General features: G+C 39.7%; 1 protein-coding gene across 1 annotated transcript; it reads left to right on the top strand.

The window, feature by feature from the left end:
• Positions 1–25: 25 nt before the first annotated feature.
• On the top strand, positions 26–23,248 carry emc2 (ER membrane protein complex subunit 2). The gene is made up of 11 exons (XM_068324556.1): positions 26–97; positions 1,400–1,513; positions 3,343–3,407; positions 3,933–4,018; positions 5,652–5,709; positions 10,277–10,362; positions 10,607–10,666; positions 13,953–14,034; positions 14,289–14,399; positions 16,097–16,201; positions 22,678–23,248. The coding sequence occupies exons 1-11, from the start codon at positions 58–60 to the stop codon at positions 22,762–22,764; spliced, it is 894 nt and encodes a 297-aa protein (XP_068180657.1). The 5' UTR covers positions 26–57; the 3' UTR covers positions 22,765–23,248.
• The last annotated feature ends 4,327 nt before the right edge of the window (positions 23,249–27,575 follow it).

Below are 27,575 nucleotides of genomic sequence, written 5' to 3'. Positions count from 1 at the left end.
CGCGCACCGCTAGCAAGCTGATGACGTAGTCACTCTTAATGTCAGTGTTTATCAAAGATGGCGTCTGTAGCAGAAATGTACGATGTTAGCTGGGAAGGTAAGACAAATATCAAGACAAGTTCCACTCATGTGTCACCTTGTTTCTTTAATTTACGTAATTTAGTGATTTATTTGTAGCTGCAGCAGCATGGCGTTGTCGCTGTAACACTCTGTAATACGAGTTAGCAGAATGAGTTAGCTGTGCTAATGCTCGAAGATATGGCTTGTTATTAGCTAATGTATCAGGGTAATCCATACGGGACACCCACACCGCCTCAGCAGTTCTTATTTGTTTCTCACAATTATCGGTGGTAGTAAAGTAACGTTTGATGGCGCTGCGAGCGACGTCTGTCGGATTTCAACACCGCTGAATGCCGAGAGCATGTTAGCATGCGTTGCTAACGTCGTCCCATAATGGCTTGGACTGACGTTAGCTATAGCTGCACCGCAATCTTTCGCTGCAAACCACACATAGTGTAGTAAAAATGATGCGCGTCAGTGATATGGAAAACTCTAGTAACTTCAGTCCGTATTATACGGTATTGCTAATCTTTCGACATCGGAAGTACCGGGAGAAATTTATGAAAGTATTTCAAGGCCGATAGAAAATTATATAAATGTTTTGATTTCATACAAAGCCTTACTTTAATAAAATCGTATACAGTACATAAACACATTGTATTATGATACATGTTGAGCCAGTAATGTCTGAAATCAATCTATATTTTTCCAAGAAAAAGTAACGTAAACTTACATACCTACCCAGTTGCTATGTTGGAGCTAATTTTATACTAGTGATGTTTGTAATGTTTAAACTTGAAAATTTTTCCCATTACGCAATATCCAAAGGTTGATCAGAAACATATTTTTCTTGTGTTGAAGCTGTAGTCTAACCAACAATATTGACTTGTAACAGTAGTTATTACATTTTTAAAAAAATGTTTTGCGTTTTTGGTTCTCCCACTTTTAGATGGACGTTCCAACCCATTCAACAGCCAGCTGTGCATAGACACAAACTTTATATTGTTCAGCTTAGTTAAGGCCTTGTTTTTATCAAAATAATATTATAGCTAGTGGCAAAAAAATTGCCACTGTATGAATAAAGTGTTTGTGTTTTTATCAAGATTGGACAATGGGGTATTGATATTTGTGTATTTTTTATCTGTATACTAAATTTACACGATTTGACAACATTATTTGTCCGACATGATGTTTAGGCATTAATCCTATACATTTGTCTTGGTTTGATATCTTTAAAAGAAATTTGACGTTCTTCGAACTTTCGGCAATATCATTTGTTATTGTTCCAAATTGGTTTTTTGAAAATTCACTGAGCCTGTTTTTTCAACTTTGTCCACAGAGATGAGAGACAAGCTGCGCAAATGGAGAGAAGAGAATTGCAGAAACAGCGAACAAATTGTGGATGTCGGCGAAGAACTCATCAGTGAACATGCATCTAAACTTGGTGATGACAGTAAGTGTTAAAAAAATTATTCAGTTCTCATTTTTTACATTATTCTGGAGAACTTAGCAGTCGCACACACTGAAGCCAACATAGACACCAGATACACCATTGGTAGGGAGAGATTACAAGGCTGATGCAGAACAGGCAATACACCAGTCTTTTAATTTCATCATCAAAAATTATAATGGCAAACTGTCAACTAGAGATATTCTTTTTTCTCTTTCCAATATTGATCGGGCTACCTGCATACTGGAATTAAGTATTAAGTCAACATAAGTATGTTTGAAAGTAATAAACATGCATTTATATGTATTTACTTAATCAGATACGCACAAAAAAATCATGCCCGGGAAGATCTTCAAGATGCTGTGTACAGTGTGGCTAAAGGTAGCTACTGCGTAGAGTCAGTCACGACCTTGGTGCTGTGTTTCATGAGTAAAGAAAAGGCCTACGAACATTGACAGTCAGTGCGTGTTATGCTTGGCTGGACATTAAAACATTATCTGGTGACAAAGCAGAGTTGGTTCTGATTATGAAGAAAAACCTGTCAACATGAAAGAGACTGTTTGGCCATTACATATGCCATGTAAACATTTTGCTTCTCTGTCATTTGGATTTTGTAAATGATGAACTTTTTGTTTCAACCGTTGACATTAATTTGAGTGAGAGTCAAACTTCTTGTGCATTTTTAGATTAGTGATTTTAAGGATTGCTCTATTCACGGTGACATTTGTGTTGATTGTGCCATGTCGTTTGAGACTGAAGAAAAATGTATGAAATTTCATGCATCATATTGGTCATCCCTATTGTAGTTGTGTGAAGGGTGCACTTGTAAGGACTCTTAAGTAGTAGCAATATCACCGGTCATGGTGTGCTTTATAACATAACTATACCTCATTATTCATGAAACTCTTTTCCCTCATGAGTCATGTGATGCTAAAAAGAAGCAGATAAGCACTTAAGAGGTTTATTGAAACCAGAATATAAATTGGTTGTGAAATAAGATGACAAAGAAATGTCACGCAAAACTACATGCATGACCTAACAGTTTCTACTGGAATTATTACATTCCGCTTCAAAGCGGTGATGTATTTTAATTGTCAGAGTTCATGTCTTCGTCCATTAGTCCATCCGTACGTTAGTCCACCAAATATCTTCGCAACCGTTGAAATAGAAAAATGAAACAAAAAGCACATTACTCAGGTGGCAAAGGGGATGAAAATGAGATGATGACCTTGAGAAAACTAAGTCAAGGTAAAATTTTAACTCTTATATACCCAGGAACTGGATAAGATGGGAGAAGGCCAGGGAGAAGGCCAGTGTAAGACCATAGATCAAAGCTACTGCTTTGATCTATGAAAGTAGGTCAGACCACTAGCTTTGATCTTTGACCTATGCAAGTAGGTCAGGGTAAAATTTTGAATCCAGGGGTGTCATGGGATGTTGCAGTCTCTGACTGCATTTGTTGTTGTTAAATTAGCAAAGTTTTTTTTTTCCACTGAAAGTAACTACAATTTAACTCTTATATAGTACAATCCGCTTTGTTATCTGTAAAACATCACACTTGTTTAACAAAAAGCAACAGGGAATTCCATACTGACAAGAGTAAATGTAACATTTACATGGTAAAATGAATGAGAATGTTATTTGACTTAAGTCCTGAACTACTGATTCACATCATGGAAACTTGTTTGGGTGATTATAAAACATGTGGTGCAGCTGTCTGGGACACTTTAAAGTCAATTGTATGCTTCAATATATCATATTTTCATGTTACAGCAGACAGTGGAATGGAAAGGGTGTTAACACTGTCTTTTCTGTGTGTCTTCTTTGGCCAGTATGGATTATTTATGAGCAGGTGATGATAGCAGCGCTGGACTGCAGCCGGGATGACTTGGCTGTGGTATGTTTTTACTACTCTTCCTCACACAATCGAGAGCTTCTAAACCCATGGATTAGAAGCATGTACGGCAGTGTGAGAGAAACGCTGTCTTGTTGCCATCCTTGCTTTCCAGGTTCCCCTTTGCCAGATTTTACAATCTGATTGTTATTTGGCCAAGTGGTACTGTACTTCGGAAAAACAATTTGCCCAGAGCGGGAATCACAGGGTGTAGCGAATGAATGGAGAAGCATGCTTCAAGTGTTAGCTGAACTTGGCCATCATTTGTAGAGTTCAAGTACTTTTAATCATCAAAACTTTATTTGCATTTCAAATGCTAAGCTGAAAATTGTCAATAAGTTTAGAACAAAGAAATTCAGTACTAACAGAGGATTTTAACATATGAAACTGTTTTCATATCAGTTTGAGTGGTGAAGTGGACCTTCCCAAACCAGGTGGTTTGAGTCTGTTGAGATATCTGTGGAGCAGAAGTTTAACATACTTGAGTCACATGTAATTTGTCTCTCTGTCCTTCCCACATCTTTGCAGATCTGTCTACGGGAACTGGAGAAGCAGTTTTCAGATAGCCACAGAGTGAAGCGATTATCAGGCATGAGGCTGGAAGCTTTGGAAAGGTAAGCGTGGAGTACCAAAATCACCAGAAGCAGAGGAGGCAAAAAAAAAAGCACAACCTCACTGTTAAGCATTGTACTCTGGGTAACTTGAGGGCGAGAAGCTGCAAGCAGATTCCAAGTGGTACAATGGTCTGTGTGTACAGTATATGTGTTGAATAGGATGTGTTTATGTTGGATCAGCCTGCATTCCTTTGTATAAGCGAGGAAGGGTTCAACACTGGGTAGTTCTGTGGTCCTTTAGTCTGAGTTAGGGATTCCTGGGAAGGAAGTGGTCACATCCCACTGTTATTTTGGGGGTCCCTCAATCTTCCCTGGTTTCTGTTTCTTTGTTGTAATCTCATTTTCTTGCTCCTCATTTCTTCTCCTTTTCTCCCTCTTTGTCCTCTCCATTTCAAGCTGTTATTATTCCCATCCTGTTTTGGTACAGAAACACAAAACAATGAATTTCCTACCCCTTTAAATGTGATACGTCACCACAATCTCAACATTTGCTTTGATTTTGAATGTATGGATAGGAAAAGGAAAGATTAACATGGGTATTTTAGTTTGTATTGAACTTAAGTAAAGGGAATCCAGTTTCCTATCTTACTTACACCCCTCACCTGGATTACGGGTGGGGGGTTATTGTTGCTAATGCCATAGTTTATATGACAGTTGAGTGGTTGCTCAACTACTGTTAGATTACATAAATGCGAAAATGGGATCTAGGCAGCAGACAGAGCTACACATGAATGACACAGCTTCAAACAGCAAGGCTCTTCTCTGCCACACAAACACGCTTGAATTTTAAATAAATAAAGCAAATCAAAGTGGCTTGTGAGTGCTTGCCTAGTGCCATCTGAAATCTCCTCAGGTGTGTCTGAAATAAAGTATATGTGAGGCAGTGCTGGAAGTGGGGTTTCTTAGTGTGAATGGGAACCCCAGTTGCTTCTGTCTGTTGCACGCTGTGGGTGGAACAATGTCTGATACTCGTATTGGCTTCTAAAGAATGTGTATATATATATAAAAAAAGTTCTAACACCATGTTTTTGTTCTTGATTTGACAAGAAGAGTGAAATGCGCTTGCCTTCCATGCCCAGATTTTTTTACTGTATGATTTGATATTTACAACTCATAAAGCATAACCTTCTCATGTGGGAGCCATTCTGACAGTTTTAGGTGTGCTGGATAGGATATTGTTGCCTATCCGTTTCGTACACTTGTGCGTATTGTAGTAATATGGACACGGGGGAGAGACAAATGAAACAATGAGTTAGCTACAGACCTGGACACATTTAAAAGGAGCAATTTGATTTTGTTTAGATGTGAGTCAAGCTGGATACAATCAAATGAAAATATGTTCTTCAAAACAGTGTGCTTTGTTTGTATTGATTTCATGACTCATTGTGAAGTGATATAAGCCTCTCACAACGTTGGCTGTGTGACCAGCAACCTAAACTTAAATGAGTGTTTATTTCTTCCTTTAGATCACGGCTGATTTCTGTACAACCTCACTGTAATCATAGGAACCTACGACACTGTATACAGAAACTTGATTACCTTGAACTCTGCTTGATATCCTCACCACCTAATTGTACTCAATGGGGGACTGGAATCAGTTTAAAAACAAATTTCTTTTTTTCTGTGCCTAAAGGTATGATGAGGCCAACAAGGACTATGATGCCATTCTCCAGGAGGACCCTACCAATACGGTAAGACTGAGAGGCAAGGAAAGAAAGGGGAAATCCCTCTACTTAGTGCTCTGCTTTCCTTCACTTTGTGGTCTCAACTTTTTTGGAGGGCTTTAAATCTGCTGAAGCACTTTGGTGTTAGCAGTGTGAGTTTGCTAAGTTAAACTCCTCTTGGCCTCTGACCTCAACCACAGTACTGATCATCCCATCACCAGTACAACTGAAAAGTGTTTAAGGCTGGGTGGATGTGGGGTGATTCATGACCTTAGTCAGTGGCATGCACATTGGGTGGAAGTAAAGTGTAAATAAAGGTCTGGCCTTTGAAGGTGGTGATTTACTGGACCTTTCAGACCCCCAGTCTGACCACAGCTCCTGTCTGACCTTCGGAATTGTGTCTACTTGCTTCAGGTGCAAAGTCTACCATTGTGCTGTGCAGTTAATATAGACGAGCCCCAAATGACCCTTCTGTAAAGCTCTCTCTTTGCTATATTCTCTCTTGAATTTGCTCTTTATCTTTGTCAAATGATTTGCAGAAACATGTCTAGCCAGTGTTCTGCCAATTCAAGACCACAACCCAAAACATAATGTACCTGCTGTTAATTGTTTCCATAAGGACATGTGGCCAAGAAGGAAAATAAATCTTAGGAAGGAGTTTCAAAAGAAACCATAACATTATTTATTTTGGATATACATATCATTTTTTGCCCCAAAAGATGTTCAACAAATCTCCATTGCCATGCTTACATATGGATTGCTTTAGATAAACATGTCAAAGTGTCGCTAACACAGCATTTGTACCCGGAATGCCAGCTTATAGTCTCACTGTCAATTCTTTGCTTTGTGATTCACTCCATTATACCAACTCTCACACTGGGACAGAGAAATAAACTCATCTTTATCTGAACACATGCTGCCTCACGTGTTGCTCCGAAATTCACTTCGTCAAAACCATGTCTGTTTTATGCTTTTGTTGCTTCTGGAAATTTGCTAATAAAATTAGCAAGTCAACCTTTAAAACAAGGGACAGGACTGTTTTCATGGGCAACTTCCCTCCATCATATTTCAGTTTAAAAGAGTTACAAGATATGCATCTTTATAAGGCAAGAGGCAGTAGAAATGTCCCAACAAAATTTTTTATAAGTTTGACTGAGCAACTGTGCTTAAAGTGTAGTCTTGGAAACCTGAATGGTATCAGCAGATGTTTCACTTAAAAAAAAGAAAAAAAAGAACAGAGTCCACTACATATGGACACAAGAATGCTTATTCTGCCTTATTAAACCTCTGGCATCATCTGTGATATAACTATTTATAATTATAAAATATTTTGATTCATACTATGGCTGACAGAAAAGACATTGAGGTGGTTGCAGTCAACCTTCTGAAAGGAATTTGTTCCATGCATGTTGTCCAAAACAAGATTGAAGTAGAAGCCACAAGTCAAGTTATTTCTTATAAGACTGTCATTTTCATATACAAAATGGGTTTTGCTCCAGCAAATGTATGTTTAAGTAATTTGGTTAATCTGTAACAAATTTCTTTGCATTATCCACTGTTTTGACAATGGGAGTTGCAGTTTTATTGAATCCCAGGAACTTCCCTCGACATGGCACAGATCTTCTGGGGATTCCAGGGACAACCTCGGAAAGGGACTGGTCTGTTTCCTGGTCTCTGCGTGCTGGGTGCTGCCACAAAAGCGAGTAGGCTGTCAGTCAAATTCTGGGCTGGGAATGGAAGAAAATAGAAAAATAGGACCTCTGTGCCTGGGATTTTAACCTTAAGCATTTTTCCCACAATCCTTGTCCTGAATGTCAAGGTTTTAGTGTTGGAGGGAGGAGTGGTAATGCGCTGACATTGTTCAGGTCACCTGCTTTAGAGTGAGTGCTATCTCCTCCTTACATATTTGCACACATGCTCTGGAGAATCAGACAGGGGATGGGCCTGAAAATGGCGGAAAATTGTCGACCACAAGGAAGACTTGTGAGGCGTCCCAGCATGCGAAGCAGAGATTGGAAACTGAGCTGTTGTAATAACAGGCTGTGGAATAGATGTGGTACCCATTAACCAAAATTGTTGAATCAACAAAAATTGCTCAAATTTTTTTTCTTTTTTTTTGCCATAGTAGTGTCCAAAAAGTGTTTCAAACTCTCTGCCCTTCAATTGCTTGCTATGTTCCAATACCTACAGCAATGATCTGGCAAAATTATTGTCTGCATGCATAAATGCATTTCTTTCCACCTTTTTGGTTCTTCTTCTGAGTATTTGAGATTAAGCAGTGTCCACAATATTTACATACAAAATTGTGCTGATACATTACTTTCTTTAAACCTCAAGTTGTCTTAGTGAATGCATTAATACTAAATAACTGTGCTTTCTTTTCACCCTAATTGTTTAATATAGAACGATAGCATTTCTTAAATAAGCTACTAAGGTCACGTAGACGACTCCTGTGAGTGAAAACTTCCGAAATTTAAAGCCCCATTTAAAAAATTTTAAGAGCACAAATGTAAAGTATTTTCACCAAATTAATGGAAGACTTTAATTTGCAGAAGGAAAACGTTCTTGTTATCTGAGTAAAATTTAAAATTTATGCCTCCACCGTTGCTATGTACAGATGTAAACAAACCTTAAAGGACATCATGAAGCTTATATCCTTTTGAAATTATTTTTCACTCTTTCTCACCCCGCCAACCCTCTCCTTCCAGTCACATTTGTAGAGTGTGTTAGGTGTGCCACCCTCGATGCAGTGTTTATTATTATAATAAAGAAAGGTTGCGGGAGGTTGCAGCAAAGAGCCAGGAGTGATGTAAATTATCTAGTTCTCTCTCCTAATGTCTCCTCAGTGCGCTAATTAAAAAAGAATCATGATTACAGAGGGACCAGTCCCACTGCCAGATTTTCTGGATCATTAGTTAGAGAAAGGAGGAGAGTGGAGAGTTTGGAATTGCTTCTTGTTTAATAAAGTGCTGTGTGACTCTCTGGGCTACCAACTTCCATATGTTTCTTTGAGCCTCAAGTGGTTCTTTATCTGGGAAACTAAAGAAAAGCTTAAAGAAAAGAGAGTTGGATGTGATGTGGCAGGGGTGCACAAGTACAAAAATCCATTCAGATTACTGTTGTGTTCACTTAATTCTTTTCCTCAGCCATTATCTGTGTTGGATGTGGGAGAATACCACATGCTTGTAATTTGGTGTGAATTAAGTTTAAGGTCCTTCAACTTGCATAACATTAGGTTGTAGCTGAATGTGCTTGATGTAAAGTGGTATATTTGTTTTGTAGTCGTCAAAAATGTCATTTAAGACCTCTCAACATTTGCTGCAAATTTTTTCTGATTAACTTAACAAATATGAACTATTTTCTCCAAAGTTGACCATAAACCACTCTTAGAATTAAAATACTGTACACACATCCATAGGTGCATCTTTGCATTGTGGCAATGGTAGAAAACCATTCAGCTCAAATTAATTGTGTTGTATCAGGATATTGCCATCTTGCCTGCGTAATGTTTTTTCCTCTGAGAAGGTAAAATATTGCTTGTCAGTTGTGTCTGCAGGTCCCTGTCTTGGCTTGATGGATAAGTGGATTTTTTGTGATGGCGGTGTCAGAAAAGGCCCAAATTTACAGCCCCCTAGACATGACTCACACACAGACCTCAGTGGCTTTGGCTATAAGTGTAGGAAAGGAAGCCCTGCTCAATCAAGGGCCTGCCCATAAATTAAATATGCTGTGGCAGGCCAGTACACTTCTAATGGAGCAACGGCCTCCTGTTAAGGTTTTCACTCACTACCAAAAGAAGGAGAGGGGTTGGCAGGAGTAAAACTTTTTGGAAAGTCAGCAGCTGCAGTAATATTTTCTAATTCAGATTGATGAGAATCTAATCCACTTTAAGGTCACTTAAACATCAAACAGAGCAGGAAGCTATTCTCATCTTATGTAATTCAGGATGGTGCATCACTGAACGTATGCCGCCGGAAAGACAGCAGTTAGGGTTTTGGGGAGGATGCCATTTTTCCCAGTTATTTATTTCATGACTCACTACTTTACTGACTCAACACTGAGGTCATTCCAACTCCTGAACAGTGACGAGTGTGTTTGTCTTCCTGTCGGACATGGCTATTAACTTTCTGAAGTTACAGGTATATCTCTGAAGGGTTACGTTTATTAAACTTGGCTAAAGAAATATCAATAAAGTTAACCCTGTCCTGCGATAAACTGACAACTTATCCAGGGTGTATCCATCCTCTACACGCAGTCAGCTAGGACAAGCTCCAGTATAAACCCCTAACCTGTATCCTGATAAACGGCCAAAGGTAACACAATTACTGAGTTGTGTCACCTTCAAGAAAATGAATGAATTACTACTTGTTAAAACTATCTTCCTCATTTTTTTGGTTCGTTTTGGAGTCTGTTCAGGTGATGAGACTAAGTTCCATCTTTTAGAAATGATTTAGTCTGTTAGAAAATTGGTAGTGGTGCCCTGAAAATGATAACATACACACTGAAATTCACATCTCTCATGTTTTCTCATCCTCTACCCCCCTCAGACAAACACTTGAGGAGTTCCTAATCCTGTTTGCTGTCTTCTCTGCAGGCAGCGAGGAAGCGCAAAATCTCCATATTGAAGGCCCAGGGGAAGAGCACTGAAGCCATCCGCGAGCTCAATGAGTATCTAGAGCAGTACGTAATTCTTCAAGACCTCCCACCCCCCCTGGCTTTCTTTTTGATTAAAAACCCAGTGTGCTTTCAGTTGGGCAGGCACAGCTTGTATGCAGACTGCCACTAAACCCCTTTTTTTCTACCTTCATAGCTGCTTTGCTGTCATTGTTGTTGTAATTTATACACAAACACATTTAACCTTTACACACTGACTATTTTAAAATTGTTGTCATGTGTTGACGTAAAACTTACTGTGTGTTTACAGGTTTGTTGGCGACCAAGAAGCATGGCATGAATTGTCAGAGCTCTACATCAACGAACATGAGTAATGCAGTTAAATAATTTTTATTTTTCTACTTTATACAGTATACTGTTGTGATTTCCAAAGGGAAATTAATTCAAGTGGTTGCTTGAGTTTTAAGAGTTTCCTGTTTTTGATACATGTAATGTGACATATTTTGAAATTACTTGGGATAAATCTGTAATAATAATTTGTCTTCACTATTGAAGGCAAGTATAACAAATCAAAACAACTATGTATTTGCCTTTCTGCATTCAAACATTCACCCAGAAGTTCTGCACACTTTATGGTTGTGCTGTGAAACATGCTTCTAATACAAGTATTACTGTTATATAAGCAAACTAACACTATTTGTCATGAGTAAAAAACAATTTGTCCCTGTTATTACAAGGACAATTTAGTAAGTATCCAGGAGCATTAATTAAGAAAACAAACAGAAACAAAACAAGGCAGATATTGTTAGTATTTCAGCAGTTGGAGAGGAATTTATTCAGCTATCTGCCACATGTGTAATGTCCTCACAGCCTTTATTTCAGTTTTAGAAATTAGTTACTCCAAAATGATAGTATTTTTCCTCACATTTCCTCAGGGAAATCATTACAAGTGAAGTAAATGTTGAAGGTGCATCTGCTCTGTGAGAAGTTGTTTGACTTACCTGTTCATTTGATGATAGTTTTGTTTTATAAGTGCTCCTTAGACTTAGTGATGTGTTACTATGAAGGCAGCCGTATACTGAAGGTGTGCCTTTCATTTAATTGGCCGTCCCATCAGACTGATGGCTTGATCTCTACAGGGCTGTTGGACGACTACAATGGAAGGTGTTGAGATGCCTAGCTCAGTCAGGGGTCTGAATGGAGCCCTGTCCATGTTTGTCACAGAAGAGTTGTTTAATAGGATTTCGGTCTTAAGCCCCCTCTCTTACATACTGGCGCAGACAGGCTCCATGGCTTCCCACTGATATCTCAGTTGCCAAGGAGAAATGCAAGTCAGACAAGAGCAGTTTTAAGGAGAAAACATTTTGCTTATGTCACTTTTTATCCCTCCTTAATTGTCTAAGGCTCAGACATTAGTGAAGAAATGCCTGTAGTTTCAGTAGATTTATTTGTGTGTGTGTGTGTGTGTGTGTGTGTGTGTGTGTGTGTGTGTGTGTGTGTGTGTGTGTGTGTGTGTGTGTGTGGGCAAGTTAAAAAAAATTATATATTTGAGTGTGAGCATGCTGACTCCAAGGTTGCTCTGGTATGAGGGCAATGGCATCAGGAATGTGCAGTGGTGAGAAGGCTCCTTATTGGATATTTCATGCTTTTGTCTGGGAGGCTTTATTGCTCCAGTAGCCAGAGGAAATCCAGGGGTGAGCGGATTATCTTCCAGCTTATCCCAACACTTCTAATATCACACCATTCTCTCCCACAGCCCCTTATCTACAGGCGTGTCAATTTCTTTTCTTTGTTTTCTTTATTTTGGGTTACAAACTCTGTTTCCCTTCCTCCTCCTCTTCCGGATAGCCTGGCATTATCAGCACTCTTTTCCAGAGGGACAGATCAGGGGGCCGAGAGAGGAGGGTGAGAGAGAGTGAAAGCGCGAGAAGAGGAGGGAGGGAGGGAGAGGAGGAGCTCTCTTGCTCTGGAATTCCCAGGAGAAGGTGGTGGCACTCTTCTTTCTCCCTAGCCAGAGAAAACAGGGTGATGGAGAAGCAGGGAAGAGAAATAAACTCACCTCCTCTTACCGCAGAACACCCTGGGAGCTAAAAATAAACAAAGCAATGTATTTCTACACCGCCATTGTTGACGTCCCAGTAGGCATCAGTGTTAACACATTAAAGTGTAATTAATAACCCCCGGGTTGACACTGTTAAAACAATCCTTACACCAGTGGTGTTTTAACAGAAGATTTGTGTATGTCTGTTTGCGAGCATTGCACAGAGCCTCTCCTGGAATCTGCTGTTGGCTCATAATTCGACCCATTTTATGAGACTGTTCAACAAAATTGGACTGGTCATCCAGAATTACAGGATAAATAGTACTCATTTTTTCAAAAATACTTTGCACAGTCTGAATCCATTCTGGTCTTCTATGCAGTGAGAATGTGGTAATGAAACTGAGGAAAGGCACTAGTGATGGTTTTACCAACCTCCAAAATAAATAGATTTCTGCAGATTTGCACATGATGGTGGCTACAATAGCACTAAAGCACTGTGATAAAGAGTGATCTCAGAGAGAGGTTGTGTGATGGTGGAGTTAGGTGCCTTAGAAGAAGGAAGGGTTTGGTTAGCTTCTGGATGATAGTTGATAGAGCAGGCCATGGACACTGCGTGAGCACATCTGAAAGTCTTTAGGGAGAGGAAGTAGTAATTGTAAGCAGCCCCCAGTGTTCCAAAGCCCTCTGATCTCCCTATACTCAACCCCTTCCCCCTATTTCTTTCTTTCTATGTCCCGACCTTCCTCTTCTTTCTATGCACTTAATTTTTAGGCTAGTTGCCGTTGAGGATTTAAAATAGATGAGTTTGTCATGATGTATTTTTCAGTATGTCGTTTCCATATAATGCTTTGCTGCTTAGCGTTTCCCTTGCTAAAAGTGGAGGCTATTGGTTTGAGTGGCTGCAAACATGTTGCCAATCATTGTTATATGGGGACGCTTGCAAGTTAAATTGACCAAAAATAAATTAAAACACCCAAAAGTAATAGCACCCTTAAAAAATTGGATATGCTGATTGAAGCCCGTGAAGACCCATTATCTATCAGCAGACGTGTCTCAGACCTGTTGTGTCATTAGTCTGTTGGATGCACAGTCGTTTTATGGCTTCACGTTCAATGATGTGCTGTATCTCAGCTCGTTTTGGCCTGGGCCAGTGAAGGGAAAACTGTATTGGAAATGGAGTGGCAGCAGATTAGTATGAGGTCAACAGCTCAGCAGTCTGCTGCTGAGAAGTGATCTCATCTGAGTATAGGCACTGTGTGCCAGGTTTTACTGTAGTGCTGACCTCAAGAAGGTAGTTAACTACACATTTAAGGCTGAAAAAACATACAGACTGACAAGATTGATCCTCGGTGTCCCCAAACTCAGGAGACTGACCACACTAGATAGGCTTTTACCTTTGACAGCTGTCTAGACTGAGTAACTTTACTTGAACACTATAAATAAACGTCATGTCATTGAGCGGATTTTTAGAGATCTAGTCAACATAGTACACTGCATGCAAACTGCTCCATACCCCGTACGGCATAGGTATTGTGCTGTTTATTGAACAAGTTAGCTAGTATGACACATCCATCACGGTATCAATCAACTCACTGTTGTTCTGTCATTTCCACAGCTACGGAAAAGCAGCGTTTTGCCTAGAGGAGCTGATGATGACCAATCCTCACAATCATTTATACTGTGAGCAGTACGCTGAGGTGTGTATACCTGCCTGGTTTTCTGTTAGAAAGCATGAAGGCAAATTGAGCAATAAATGTTAGGACTCTGTGAATGGTGCCTCTTTTCAGCACCAACTCACAGACACACACTTAACGTCATTGAGAATATTACTCCGTGAAATGAGATGTTTACATGGGGTTGTCATGTGTAGCTTATTCCGATGTCTTGCTGTCATTGCTTGAGCTGCCCTTTTGCAGAGATCATTGGCCATGTTTAAATTCTCATCACATAGGTGAAGTACACTCAGGGAGGCCTGGAAAACCTGGAGCTGTCCAGAAAATATTTTGCTCAGGCGCTGAGGCTGAACAACCGAAACATGAGGGCATTGTTTGGCCTGTATATGGTGAGTACTGGTTTGCATGGAGGGAGGGATTGAGAGAGAGAAAAAATAAAAACAGTTGAATCTTTTTTGTAACTTTGTGGTTTGTCAAGGTTGAAGCTGGCTGCTGAATATGTCAAGCAAGACTGTACTTGTGCGTTTTTTTGGGGGAGGGGGGTGTGGGGGGTGGGAGAAGGGGCTCTTAGACAGGTCAGCTCACTGCTGACTCAGACGGTGAACTCCAACTTCGGAAAAGTCCGCCCCTCTGGAGTGCCTTATTTTCGTAATGATACCCCTTTTGTGAGATTTTTTATGTTTATGTCTAAAATAAATAAAGTAGTCATGGAGTAAAAAATAAAAAGGAGAGAGCTGCACAAGTGCTGCAAACATTTTGCTGCTGTCAAATTATCCAACCATGTGCAAGTTTGATTGTAGTCTTGGCCCTTTCAACTGCATATTTCTTTAAACAGGATGTTGTCTGTTAGTGCCAATGGATCATATGTAAGTGAGACTTGACATAAAAACACAAACAAAGTGCTACAGGCAGTAAAATATGGAGAGGGGAAGCATGTTCAATACAGAGAGCCTCAGTGTTTTCCTCCTGGCTGCACTGGGAGTCCTCGGGTACTCCAGACACCTCATAGCAAGCCATACCCTCTGAAAGCGATCTGAGGTGTAGAGTACAGGAGGAGCAGGGCAGTGTCAAAACAAGCAATAGCATCTGCTAACTCTCACATTTGTCTGGATACTGAAAAGACCATTTACGGTTTTCTGACAAGTCCTCTACTAACACTTGGTTCTCTAATGGATATTTCAGGTGGGAATTTCTTTTATATCAATCACAGGTCTGCTGTAGGAGTGTGTTTTGCAGATTGTCAGATAGTCTCGGTGGTTTAGATCTTGACAGGTGCAAGAAGTTCAGTGAAAGGGCAGGAAACTTTCACCGTCTCCTGGCATCTGAGTCACTTCAACAGAGGACCTGGTAGCACTACCCACAGTCGGGTTGTGGGTTTGTTACTCAGAACACTTGAGTGGGGATTCCCCTCAATAATGTTGCATACTGTTGTTCAGGGATAGCCTTTCTGGGTTGACATAATTTGAATTTATGTTTCTCCTGAGTTAGGAAAAAAAAAGGAAAATGCAAATATTAGAAAATACTGAAGCCAAACCATTTGATCTAAAAAACAGGACCAGGTTGATTGGTGTGTAGTTTAGGTTCCAGTGGACTGGTAGGAACGGCTTTGAAGCACATGAGGGTAAGTCCTCTGGGGTTTGCTGTGTGGAGATGATGGCAGGAACATGGGAAAGACACGGGATTTGCGGTTTGCGGGGAGATGTAGGGGCAGGCAAAGATCGTGATTCACACAGTGCTCCTCACTGTACACTACTTTCTTATTTTTATTTTTTTTAATACATACAGCGTCCTTTCATCATTTGGAATTGATGGTGTCAGGGCCCCTTTAAGTGACAATTTACATATTTAGCATTAAAGCACTCGTTTTTTATTCCCCTTAAATGGTTACTGCTATGTCATGAGACCAAGGTCTGTTCTTACTCTTAATTCTGCCACAGTGACTAGTAGACTGGTAAATGGTAAGGGTTGTTGCACATTCATCTCAATTACACTTTTATTGCTATTTTACCAGGTTTTTGATATGACAACATTGCTATTTTTATTTATGTTTTGTTTTTTCTCTTTCTCTTTTCTTTTTTCCTTACAGTCTGCAAGTCACATTGCTGCCAGTCCAAAAGTTAGTGCCAAAGTGAAGAAGGACAATATGAAGTATACTGCTTGGGCTGCCACTCAGATAAATAGAGCCTATAAGGTGAGTCATGTATGGATTTTGTCTTGCTTGATAATTAAGCTTCAGTATGCAAACAAAGCTATAATGAACTTTACATCACTAGTATTCACCATCCACATTAGATATTTGTGCCTTTTAACATTTAGACGAGGTGAGTCTTAACATATTTTCTCTCTAGGCATAATTTCTGTAGTGTGCCCCCTCACATGAATCCTATTAATTCTTTTCTTCTACTGTAAAAATATCCTTTTGCTTTTCCCCTCATCCCCCTTCATTCCACCAGGCTGTGAAAACCACCAGTCATGTTATCTTAAGTCTCTTCTGTTGTTTTTTCACTTAAATGTTATTTCGATATTTGCACACAAGATTCCAACATCCAGAAATCCCCCTATTTGAATAATAGGTGAAAGAATTTGCCACCACCAGATGACCTCCAACTGCACAGCAGCCATAAAGGATGCCTTTATTTGCAGAGTTGTAATAACAGCCACAGTGTTATTTGGTGTGCCTTGGTATATTTACTGTTAATGTGTTGATTTAAGGCCACAACGTCTGCTTAGATTTTATTCCACACTCTGGTTTCACAGATGAGCTTCACACAGAGCTGCAAGCTGATTCTGAGGTTAACAAGCTTGGGTCTTTTAATTGAATGTAAATAGGCCCCTAAATTCATCAGCTTAATCACTTGCCTATAACGTCTTTACAGAATTCAAATATCTTATCAGATAGACAACCTTGAAATAAAATGTGATTAATGGAGCCCAGTGATCGCTATTCAGCCCATTTGAGGATAACCTAAGAGGAAATGGTGTATATGTTGTTACCATACAGAGAGATAAAGAGTAGTACTATGTGTGTGTGTGCGTGTGTGCAAAGAGGGGAAAAAGTGAGGAGCTGTTCAGATGGTATCACTAAAATTATTTATGCGCTGTCATGGTAACCCACATATAAAAACATTTTCAAAAGACATCTTATTCACAATGTGTGCCAAATGTGTTGCTTATTTAGGCATCAACAGTTAAACATGTAATATGTGGTTACTTGCTCAGCATGTGTGTGGGTCCTTTTGAGTGAGAGGCTTCCTGCTGAGCCTCTAAAGACTTTGTCTCACCGCACTCATAGACACATTTCACATCTTGAGACACGTCCGCGGCCCCTGTTGGAAAAAAGTGCGCATCTGAGTAACGACACGATGAATGGCTGTACTCTTTTGCCGCTTTTGTAAGACAGCCATGTACGGCGTTTGCTTGTTCCTTTAGCTTTAAGTTAATGTCGGATTGACTGTCATATTTGAAGTGGTGCAGCCGGTTTTGTTTAGGTTAACACTTAATGTGTCCGAAGATATAAATCTCCTTGATAAAAAAAAAATGTAGAGGTGGTTTGGTCAACAAAATTAGTCAATCAGATGTCCCGATTGATGTCAAGTCCACGCTAAATGCACTTTGATCAATGTACTCACTGACCTTACCTCGCTGTCTCAGAGTCTTTGATCCCAGTAGGGGACAAGATGAATATCTCAAACTGTTAACTTATATTCATAAATCAAAGGCGTTCAAAAGGGAAAGGGCCAAAGTGTGAAAAAGAAATATTTGAAGGGGGGGGGGGGGCATTGGTAGTGTCCAAATATCTGAAAAAAAGTAAGTGAAGAGTCTAATGCATAAGGTTTGACAGGACAGATGGAATTTAGTTGACATAGTGAAAGGGCTTACATGCCCTCCAATTCCTGTCAAAAATCCTGTTAAATTCTGTAAAATAGCTTTTCCCCCATCATCATCATTCTGAATACACAACACTCTGTATTTATTTGAAATCCATTATTGACAGATGATGGGCTGTATGGAAGTATGACTATGTCAGACAAGGTTTTAAACCGACCTCGTCGAACACCGCTTTGGGACTTGATCTGAAAGTCGTCACCGGGATTAGGCAGTAGCAGAACCAGAAATGTGGCAACATGCTTTGTTAAATATTTCTCTTTACCGGCAACGAGTTATGGGAGTGTATTTACACACGGATCAGGAACACACATCTGTGTTTGGTGATGTTTGTTCAATCAATCAAGATTATAACGTTTGCTACGCAAACAGTGTCTTATGGCTATTTCATATCGTTTGTACTCAGTAAGTACAGTTGTTAGTTGCAAGTCGACATTTTTCAATAATTTTTAAATTTTGTTTTGCATCAAAATATATGTAGGTTCTCAGTCATCCAGGTCAACGTACTGTAAATCAAAAAAAGTAAAAAAGAATTGTGTGAAACCTATCTTAAGCAAGTCCAGTTGCTCTTTCTTTATGTACATCAAATGTTTGGACAGTTTTCCTTTCAAGTGAATGAGGGAGTTCTTCCACATTTATGTCTGGTTGGTATGTTAGTCAAAAGAAAAAAGAATTTGACAGAATCTTTTCCAGATTTTAGTGCACATCACTGTAAGACTGTGGTGACCCAAAGACCTAAACTAAAATAGGCTTCAGTTGAGCTGTTGTGATGACAGGCTTAAACACTTGAGCGCCTCTCACAGGCAGGTTGACAAAGCATAGGCATTTTGAACTACGATTATAATAATACAATCCAGTTACTTTCTCCTTTATCACCCAGGGAGCACATGAACTCCACTCTGCTTCTGCTCTGGTCTGCAGGGTCTTATGTGTTTTTGTGTTTTTGTTTGTTTTGTGAGTGTAAATGTGCAGGATGTGTAAGGAGGCCTTGCACTAGGCCTTCAAACACATACACAGGTGCTCGTGTGCACTTGTAGGTGTTTTTTTTGGTTGCCGTGTCAGACAAGTTGTATGACAAAGTGTAAGGTTGCCTCCTTTATTTTTTTCACTCCCCACCTCCACTTAAATGAGATCTTTTAATAGGCAGCAGTGCTGTTGGCCTCTGTTAAAGTGCTGCAGGCTGTTGTGCGCTTGTGCTTGCTGATTGATGACCCCTTTAAAGCGTTGCTCGTGTCAGTCGTCCACTTTTATTAGACCTCAGTACCTGGTGATTGTCATACTTCTGTGAGAGTATAAGGTGGGCAGGTGAGCACAAGTGGGAGCAAATGTCAGCAAGAAGTCATGACTGACTGGAGTTCATTTGAGAACCCCCCCCCCCCAAGAAATTGATTACACAGATGGAGTTTTTTGACTTGTAAAAATCCTGGTGATGTGTTGGTTAGGGTCTGGGTGCTTTAAAGCAGCACAGTATGGCCTGCCTTCCCACCCTTCCTCCCTAAACAGATTCTCTGATTAGCTCTTCTGTCACGGACCACAAGCCCCCACTGTGTCACGACTATTATTGGATGCTCTAAATAGATATGAGGCTGTCTGGTCTGCTCCAGCGATTGGGGAACAGGGCAGGAGTTAATGTGGTGGTCTCACCTCAGGCTGAAGAGATAATTGACTACTGGGCCCGGGGTAATGGCGCATTAGGCAGCAAGGCACTGAAATGCAGTGATCATTTTAGCTACAATACAGGACACACACATGAACGCAGGCTGAACCTCGAAGAATGAGTCACACTTGGAAATTACATAGCCAATTACACACCTTAGCACATTACCCTCTCCAGCTTAGAGTTTGGCCAAAGAGGAATGGAATAAAAGTTTTGCATGGAATTACCTTAAAGGCTCAGTTTAGGCTAGAGTTCGTGTTTGAAGAGGTCTGAGCAGGGCCAAAGGTGGAATAAATAAATGTGACATAGTCTAAAAAGCTTGGTATCTGTGCTTTTGTCTCAGTAAATCAAGTACAATTTTGTAACACATTTTCAGCAGCTAACCAAAGTGCTGTGCATGCTTATAAACAAATAACAGCAGTTGCCACATAAATGATCGAGAAATAAAAAACAAATAAGAACAACTTTGCATAACATGCTCAAGTAGGGCTGGGCAATTAAGGAAAAATGAAAACCAATATTTAGAAACTCTTTATCACTTTCATCTTTCTCATGTCCTAATCCCTTAAAAATTATCTGTGTTCATTCATGTACCTCTGTCTTGTTCAACTACCATCCCTGAAAGCATGTACAATATACAAAGCATGACACAAGTACAGGTGTTGAAGCTAAAAATAGTTTAATAATCCTGTATTCTGTGTGACATTAGTAGGTTTAGTCTGTATATTTTATAGGAACCACAGCTTAGAGGACCAGGCATACAGTATGTGGGACTTCGCGAAAGATTCATGAAGTAGTAACGGTCAGGTGACCCAAAGTTTTAGCTTCTGTGTTAACTGTTGGCATGACCTGGAAGTAGGTTTTCTCTTATAACCAGGTTTTGAAGTGATTTAACTTTCAGTATGGAGGAAAACAAATCACAAAATCTGGTTTCTTGTAAATCATTATTGTAAATGAGTTATCTCAAAGTACTGGCTCAGGCAATAACTCGGGTTGTTACATTTGCTTTACCAGGAGAGGTCATTAGGGTTCTAAATCTAAAATTAAAAATAAAATAAAATAAAAAATATCATCTTAATCCTATAGTATACACAGGCCCAGATAACTTTGAGCCTGTCTTAAAATTGGCATCAGATTTTAATGGTGAACCTTTGTGTCACATTTTTAATCTCATGTTGTCAACACAAGAGCTCCAGGGCTTGGAAAGCTGCATTTATTATTGCTCTCTTGAAAGAAGGAGACCCAAGCAGCTTAAATAATTATAGACCAAACTCTAAACACTGTCTTGGCTAGAATGTTACAAAAGGCTTGGTCTGTGAGCAAGGAAAAGAATACCTGGCTACAAACGCTATACTCGACATTTCATTCGGGATTCTGTAAAAAACCACAGCACTGCTACTGCAGCCATGAAGGTCATAAATGATAGAACTTGAGTACAAGATAAAAGGCTGTCTGTCTTTTTTATTGTCCTCTCCAAGGCTTTTGATACTGTCAACCATGGGATTTTAGTTGGTCTTTTGGCTGTAGTTTTTCTCCAGATGCAGATGGTTGGGTTTCAAACTACCTCACAGACAGAACCAAGGTTAGTCAGTTTGAAGACAATGCCTCAGAGGTTCTACGCGTCCATAAGTACTCTCAAATCTACCAGTATATCGTCCAAAAGTTGTTCCAAAGAGTGGTCAAGAAATTTTAAAATAAAGTTGAGATAATTTCTTGGTATCTATTTTTGGATCTTTTTTAATGTGTGACCAATTGTCCTTTGAGGACCACATAAAATAGAATTAAGTCTTGTGTTTATTTTAACGTGAACAGTGGGAGATTACCGATTTTTAACAGTAGTGTACATGAAGGCCTCTGCTCATTGCTTTCATGTGGCAGATGATGTTTATCACAAAGCTAAGAGACTCATAATACATAACACATTCACAGGACTTTTTATATCCTAATGTTCCTAAAGTCCCGTGACCTGCTGTGGCGGATACAGTGGAAAAAAATGGATGGATGTTCCTAAAGTCCAAACAGAACCTAGTAAGGAGGCATTTAAGATTTCTGATTCTGCCTCTTGAAACAACTGGCAGTCTGAACTTCAATGTTCAGTGACTCAAAAGACTTTGAGGAAATCGATTGAATACGGGGCTGTCATTGTTATTCAAATTTAATTACGTTAATTTTATGTGAAGTGTTGCTGTTCCTTTTGGACCACTAGGACATACCTGGTTATAGAAAGCCTAAGTAAAAACAAATATTCTTTTTTTATTACAGTATGTTCTTATCTTAAACTTAAAATTCCAGTTAGCATTAGGGTTTGTGGTGGTTTTCCCTTTTATCATTCATTAATCGAGGTAAAAGATTGAACTGATTGGATAATCTTCCTGAGTTTATAAGAAACACTATTTCATTTCATATCAATGTAGTATAAAGTTTTACACGGTGGAACCACATTAAATATAGTGCCAAAATCCTGATCCTGATATCTTATATTTGAAGTCACATCATTTGGGTGTAAAATGTCATTTTGAATAATTCTAGAAAGAATATATAGAGATTAATGCCAATGTATGACTGTAGGTGCATTGAGGTTAATTAGTCTGACCCTTTATTATGTCCCTGGTCCCATGCCCAAGGTGAAGGAAGTTGTCTCTGTGGTATTATTTCAGGGGGTGCCTTATCTGTGACAAAGTTTAATTGGTTAGAAAAGTGTGCCTCTGTGTGCATGCGTGAGTAGTCCTGGATTATTCTTTGATTGGACTTTAATTTGTGGCACTTTCTGTGAAACCCCTTGGACACAGAACAAAAGTTACAACCACATACTGGAGGCTATAGAGGACAGCTAATCATGTAGGCCGGTCTTGCGCACGCACACGCGCACACACGCACGCACGCACGCAGGACCAAAATTGCACTTCTGTAACATTCAAGCATTAGAGTTTTGTTTTTGTTTTTGTTTTGTTTTTTACATTTTACAGTTTTTCTGATTACTTTTCCTTCCAGCTTGCAGACTCATGTTTTTGGAGTGTTTAGATAGCATTCATTGGCTCTAATGTTCTCTTTTCCTCTCCCCTCTATGACTTTCTCTGTGCCACTCGATGTCTCTCGGCCTCTCACCTTCACTGTGTGACACACAGCTGGCTGGTCGTGGAACTAAGGAGAGTAAGTGGTCCATGAAGGCGGTAGAGGAGATGTTGGAGTCCATGCAGATTACCATGTCCTAGATGCCCTCATCTGTGCTGTCCCTCTTCCATTTCTCTTCACTCACAACCACTTGGAGCAACACGGCAGCTTGACTAGACTAGAAGTGTGACTAGAACTGGATGTTTAATAGTTGTTTTTTTACCCCCCTTTATTCATGTAGTTTGGATTGTTATTGGATGTATTTCAAATGGACAATGGGATGAAAGATATCCCCACCCATCTGGAAACGACAACAGCAAATTCAAAGTACTGTAATTTATTTAAACAAGCTCTACGTTGTATTAAACCTACTGTGATTTCCTCCAGACTGGAGGAAATATCACTGATTAGTACATCCACATCAAGGCTATAGCTCTGTGACCATGAAAGATTACAATCTGTACAGTAAATGCTTATTATAAAGACAATGTGGCGATCCCACTTATCTGCAGAGGTCCTTAACTTTTTCCATCTGTAAATGAAACATCTTTATCTAATAAAAGTTGTTTTTTTTCTTTTGTTTAATCTTTCAAAATGTCCAAGTTTAATGTAGGGCTGATATCCAAGATGAAAATACATTTTCTTAATGTTTTTCTGTAGTAACATACGAGCCAAGTTTGTGGGTTGATTTCTTTTTTCTTTGCAGCTATCATAGACATTCTATCCCCGGCAATGACACTTATTGGCATATTTGAACCTGCTACAGTTATCTTGGAAACGGGTGAGAGATTTTTGCCATTGCAAAGCCAACATTAATATCAGCAGGGGCATGAAACTTTATTGCATCCCCCAACGATTCCAGCTGTGGAAAAGGCATTTAACCCTGGAGACCAGCTGGACTAACTTCAGCACACTGGAGGACACCTCTGTCATTTTATATTCAGGAAACTAAAAAAAAATCACTTAGTAATTAACATGCCACAAGTTGGCAAGTAAATATATTCATGAATGTGGGAACTCAGATGACAGACAAGGAAGGAAGACATCCGAGTACTGTGAGAGGTTGCTTTTGAAGCAGGACATTCAGTTCATTTGGTTCTGTTGAATCTGAATTAATCCACATGGTCATCTTGTCACCCATTCAGGGTCAGTGGTTACGTCCTTTGCTTTTGTTCATTAAGTCCTGGCAATTGTCTCACAATGCCTCTCTTCACTGATGGGAAAATGTGTTGAGTTTATGATTTTCTTGGTCAACTCTTAAATTGAGAGAAGTCACCAGTTCAAAGCTTATTGTGTTTTCTCAAGTTTCTCAATACTCTCTGGCCTTGGTTGTTAGATGAATGTGTCTGCGTTTGTTTTGCCTCGTCAATCTGGTGGAACTCATCAAAGCTGGAAGCTGAGCGTAAACTCACTTGACTTATTTTTACAGGAGAAATGCTGAGTCTAAATGAGGCTCTTTTTGGAGGAGTAACAGGGTGAACGCTGATGTTGGCCCTCCCATTTAAATATGCCTCTACTTGCAAAGGTTTATGAAATGGTAATAAAGCTTAACAACCAGTTTGATGGGCCATCAATATGAGATATTGGTATCTACTGCCAAGTCGACTGAGGCGATACTGCCATCTGTAGTCTGGGTGAAGAAGTAAAATTATGGGCTACATCCAGCAGTGACATGGTGCATCTGGACGTGGGCTACCTCCTGTGCATTGCACATCATTTAGACTTTAATGTGTTTCTTGGTTGTCTGCAGGTACATTGTGCTGAGCAAGCCATCCATCAGTGATTAATTCATATAAATCTTTCCCTTGAGTTCAGCTGTGCTATCCAAACATATCCTTGTAGAGTCAAGTACATGTCGGCCCCACTGTTTTTTAGAGTCTGAATAAACCATCACTTCTCACCTCAGTGTTTATAAAGACCACCAGCTCCTGACATTGTCTTCTACCTTGGTGCCAGTGGTATCTGGACATCACAACTAGACCCAAAGAAGGGGGAAGATGAAGAGGCAGTCTTCTATCCCCACTAAGCCACTGACTCGACTCAGCGTGTAAAATATTGACTATTAGTGATACTCGTAATCCTGGATTCCCTGAGAGATTACCCCTTGGAAGAGATGGCTTGTCCTTGGTTTCCCAATGGTATCCAGGTTTTCTGAACAGGATGAGCTCTGCTAATATAAGTAAACTTACACTGATGTGTGTTACAGAGCCTTGGTTTATCATGCTATACATCAAAACACATGGTAACGATAGTGATTTATAACTACCCAAGGACTGCCTTAAGGGACATATTTAAATATTTTACAGTAGTTTACTGTAATAACTATCCAGATTTGACTTTGCAAAAAAAAAAAAATTTTAACTTCAAAATAATATGAGATTTTCTATATATATCATGCAGCTCAAAGATCATTGACTACTTCTGGGGCAAGAGGCAAGAAGTTTTTGGTTGGCCTCTGTGAAGTTCACCACATTTGTTGGCATTAGTCACAAAACTGGAAACGGTCTGTCAACTGGTCAATCCACTGCTATGGTCCAGAGAATGGCATCTTAACTATTGTATGCTGGGGGGGGGAGGGGGGTCATTATTGCAAAATACAAATGTACATCGGGAATTATGTAACCGTATCTCAGTTCATGTGTGTAATCAGATCTGTGTATGGGCACTGTGATTTGTAAATGTGTAGAAAAATCCATACATCTGTAGATAGATCTGTAAACATATAGAAAAACCTTTGAATCCATGTATAGGTCAATGAAGGTCCAGAAATATCTGGAACTACACTGTAGACTGCATGTATTTTTCGTTTCCTTCTATTTGTCCTCCTCTCCAGGTCTGACCAGGTTCTTTCTGGATTGACTGGTCTTGGGGTCTAAGAGAAGAGTTTTAAAGTGGCTGTTCAGCATCAGATAGTGGAAGTTTGTCTGTCTAGGTTCTCAGTTATCCAGATCGTGGTTATCCAAAGCTGTTTAATTCTGATGAAACCTCTTGGATGAGAGGCAAAGTGTTTTCAAGAAACTTTCTTAAAAGTACAGTGGATTGATTTAAACAGCTTTGGATAGTGGAAGTTTCTGCAATGGTAACAACTGATTGTGATTCCTCTCAGACAGGGATCTTTATTGTTGCATTATTAATTTAGTGTTGATTGTTTAACATTGTAAATGAGTCACATTATTTTGACATTTTTAGGGTGTTCAGTATTTTAGTTGGTCTCAGCTTTATAGTAGGGCCACTTAACAGTGGGATGTAATCAGTAACATCTGTAAATGGCAGCGCTAACAGGGCCATCTGACCACACGCTACCGAGCATAGCTTTTACTGCTTTATACTTCTTCAAACACTTTGCAGGCATTTAGTAAGAGCAACATCCAATCACTTCATTGTTGATGGCCTGTCTTCCTCCATTTGGTCCATTCAATCGCAACCTTGCCCTGCACCGTAAATATGCACAACATGCCTGTAAACAGAGGTTAATGATTCCACAGTAGCACTTTTACAGGGACTGGTAATGAGGTACATTAGCATTTAGCTTGAAGCAAGTGTAAATGCATCTTCAAGAAACCATTAGGATGGCTGTCAGCCCATTTTTGGATTAGTTGGTGTTGTGCAGAGTCAAGTAATGGCCAAACGGCGATGGCTGGAGCTTTTCAGAAACTAGTGTCTTCTGGTCTATGACGTCACAGGAAATGTGTCCATGTTTTATCAAATTTATGGTGTCGACGAGGGGCGAAGCTTGAAGAATAGGCTAACAGTTGAGGGAGGAGTAATGTTTGAGACAGGACAAACTGCTTGATGATACTCAGGACCACAGCAGGGGTAAGCAAGTTTCCCAAGGTAAGGGAGTGACTGGAAAAGGGAGAGCTCTAGCTAACCCATCCATCTCTGTCCGTTTCAGGGGGAGAGGCTGGGATAGCTAAAGATGGATGAGGCATGCAGAGCTAAATCCTGCCCCATCCAGACACACAACCAGGATTGGTGATGAAATAGTCTTTTGGCTGCAAACAGGGACAGCCTGACCTACTCCTTTTTTTCCTGGGAATGGACGTGGAGAATAAGTTGGACCGGAGACGGTCAGTCAAATAAGATCTGACAAAAAGAGGAGACATGCTAGGTCAATCCAGAACTTCATCATAAAAGAATCAATCTATGGCTCCTGGGAGCTTTCCAAGATTTTGATCCATTTCAATTAGCTTTGAATATTCACACACACACACACACGCACGCACGCACGCATGCACACACACACACACACACACACACACACACACACACACACACACACACACACACACGCATGCATGCACACACACGCACATACACACACACACGTACACACTATTAATACACAGCCATTGATTCCACTATATTTACATAGATTTACTTGGCTTGTCACGTCAAATTAGCTCAGTTTCATTGATGAAATTAGAAAATAAAAAATAATGTGAAAATAATGTTTGACAAGCATGCATTCATCAAAGTAGGGTTTTTTTGTATTGGATGCAGTTCTGAGGACAGACTGCATCTCATTCATCAATCCTACACAGCCCAGTCATTGCATTTAAACTGCTTCACTACATACTGATGGAGGTGGGATATTTATGTGGAAAGAAAAATGCAAGCATTTTACATGAAGCAGTAAGGTCATCTGGCAATGTGATATTTTTTGGTTACTGCACAATATCTCTTTGTTGATATAGTCTTACTTTTCCTCTACACAATTGCACTAGCATGAGTGCAAACTTTTTTTTTCTCCCAGGCTTTAATGGTTAGAAATAATTTCCTCTCAAGGCAAGAGAACATCCCTTAAAAAATGTGCAAATGTGTGTGTATGTGTGTGTGTGTGTGTATGTGTGTGTCTTTGAGAGAGACCAAGGAAATTTGTGGTTATGAAAGTGTGATTATGAATGTGCAG

The sequence above is a fragment of the Antennarius striatus genome, chromosome 9 (genome assembly GCF_040054535.1).
Source record: "Antennarius striatus isolate MH-2024 chromosome 9, ASM4005453v1, whole genome shotgun sequence".
Taxonomy (NCBI): domain Eukaryota; kingdom Metazoa; phylum Chordata; class Actinopteri; order Lophiiformes; family Antennariidae; genus Antennarius; species Antennarius striatus.
This window is presented reverse-complemented; position numbering and strand designations above follow the sequence as displayed.

Excerpts from the sequence above, each read along its gene's own strand:
- emc2 (XM_068324556.1), top strand. The coding sequence starts at position 58 with ATGGCGTCTGTAGCAGAAATGTACGATGTTAGCTGGGAAG. Across the intron at positions 1,514-3,342 it reads ATCTAAACTTGGTGATGACA|TATGGATTATTTATGAGCAG; the intron begins GTAAGTGTTAAA and ends TTCTTTGGCCAG. Across the intron at positions 14,400-16,096 it reads CATTGTTTGGCCTGTATATG|TCTGCAAGTCACATTGCTGC; the intron begins GTGAGTACTGGT and ends TTTTCCTTACAG.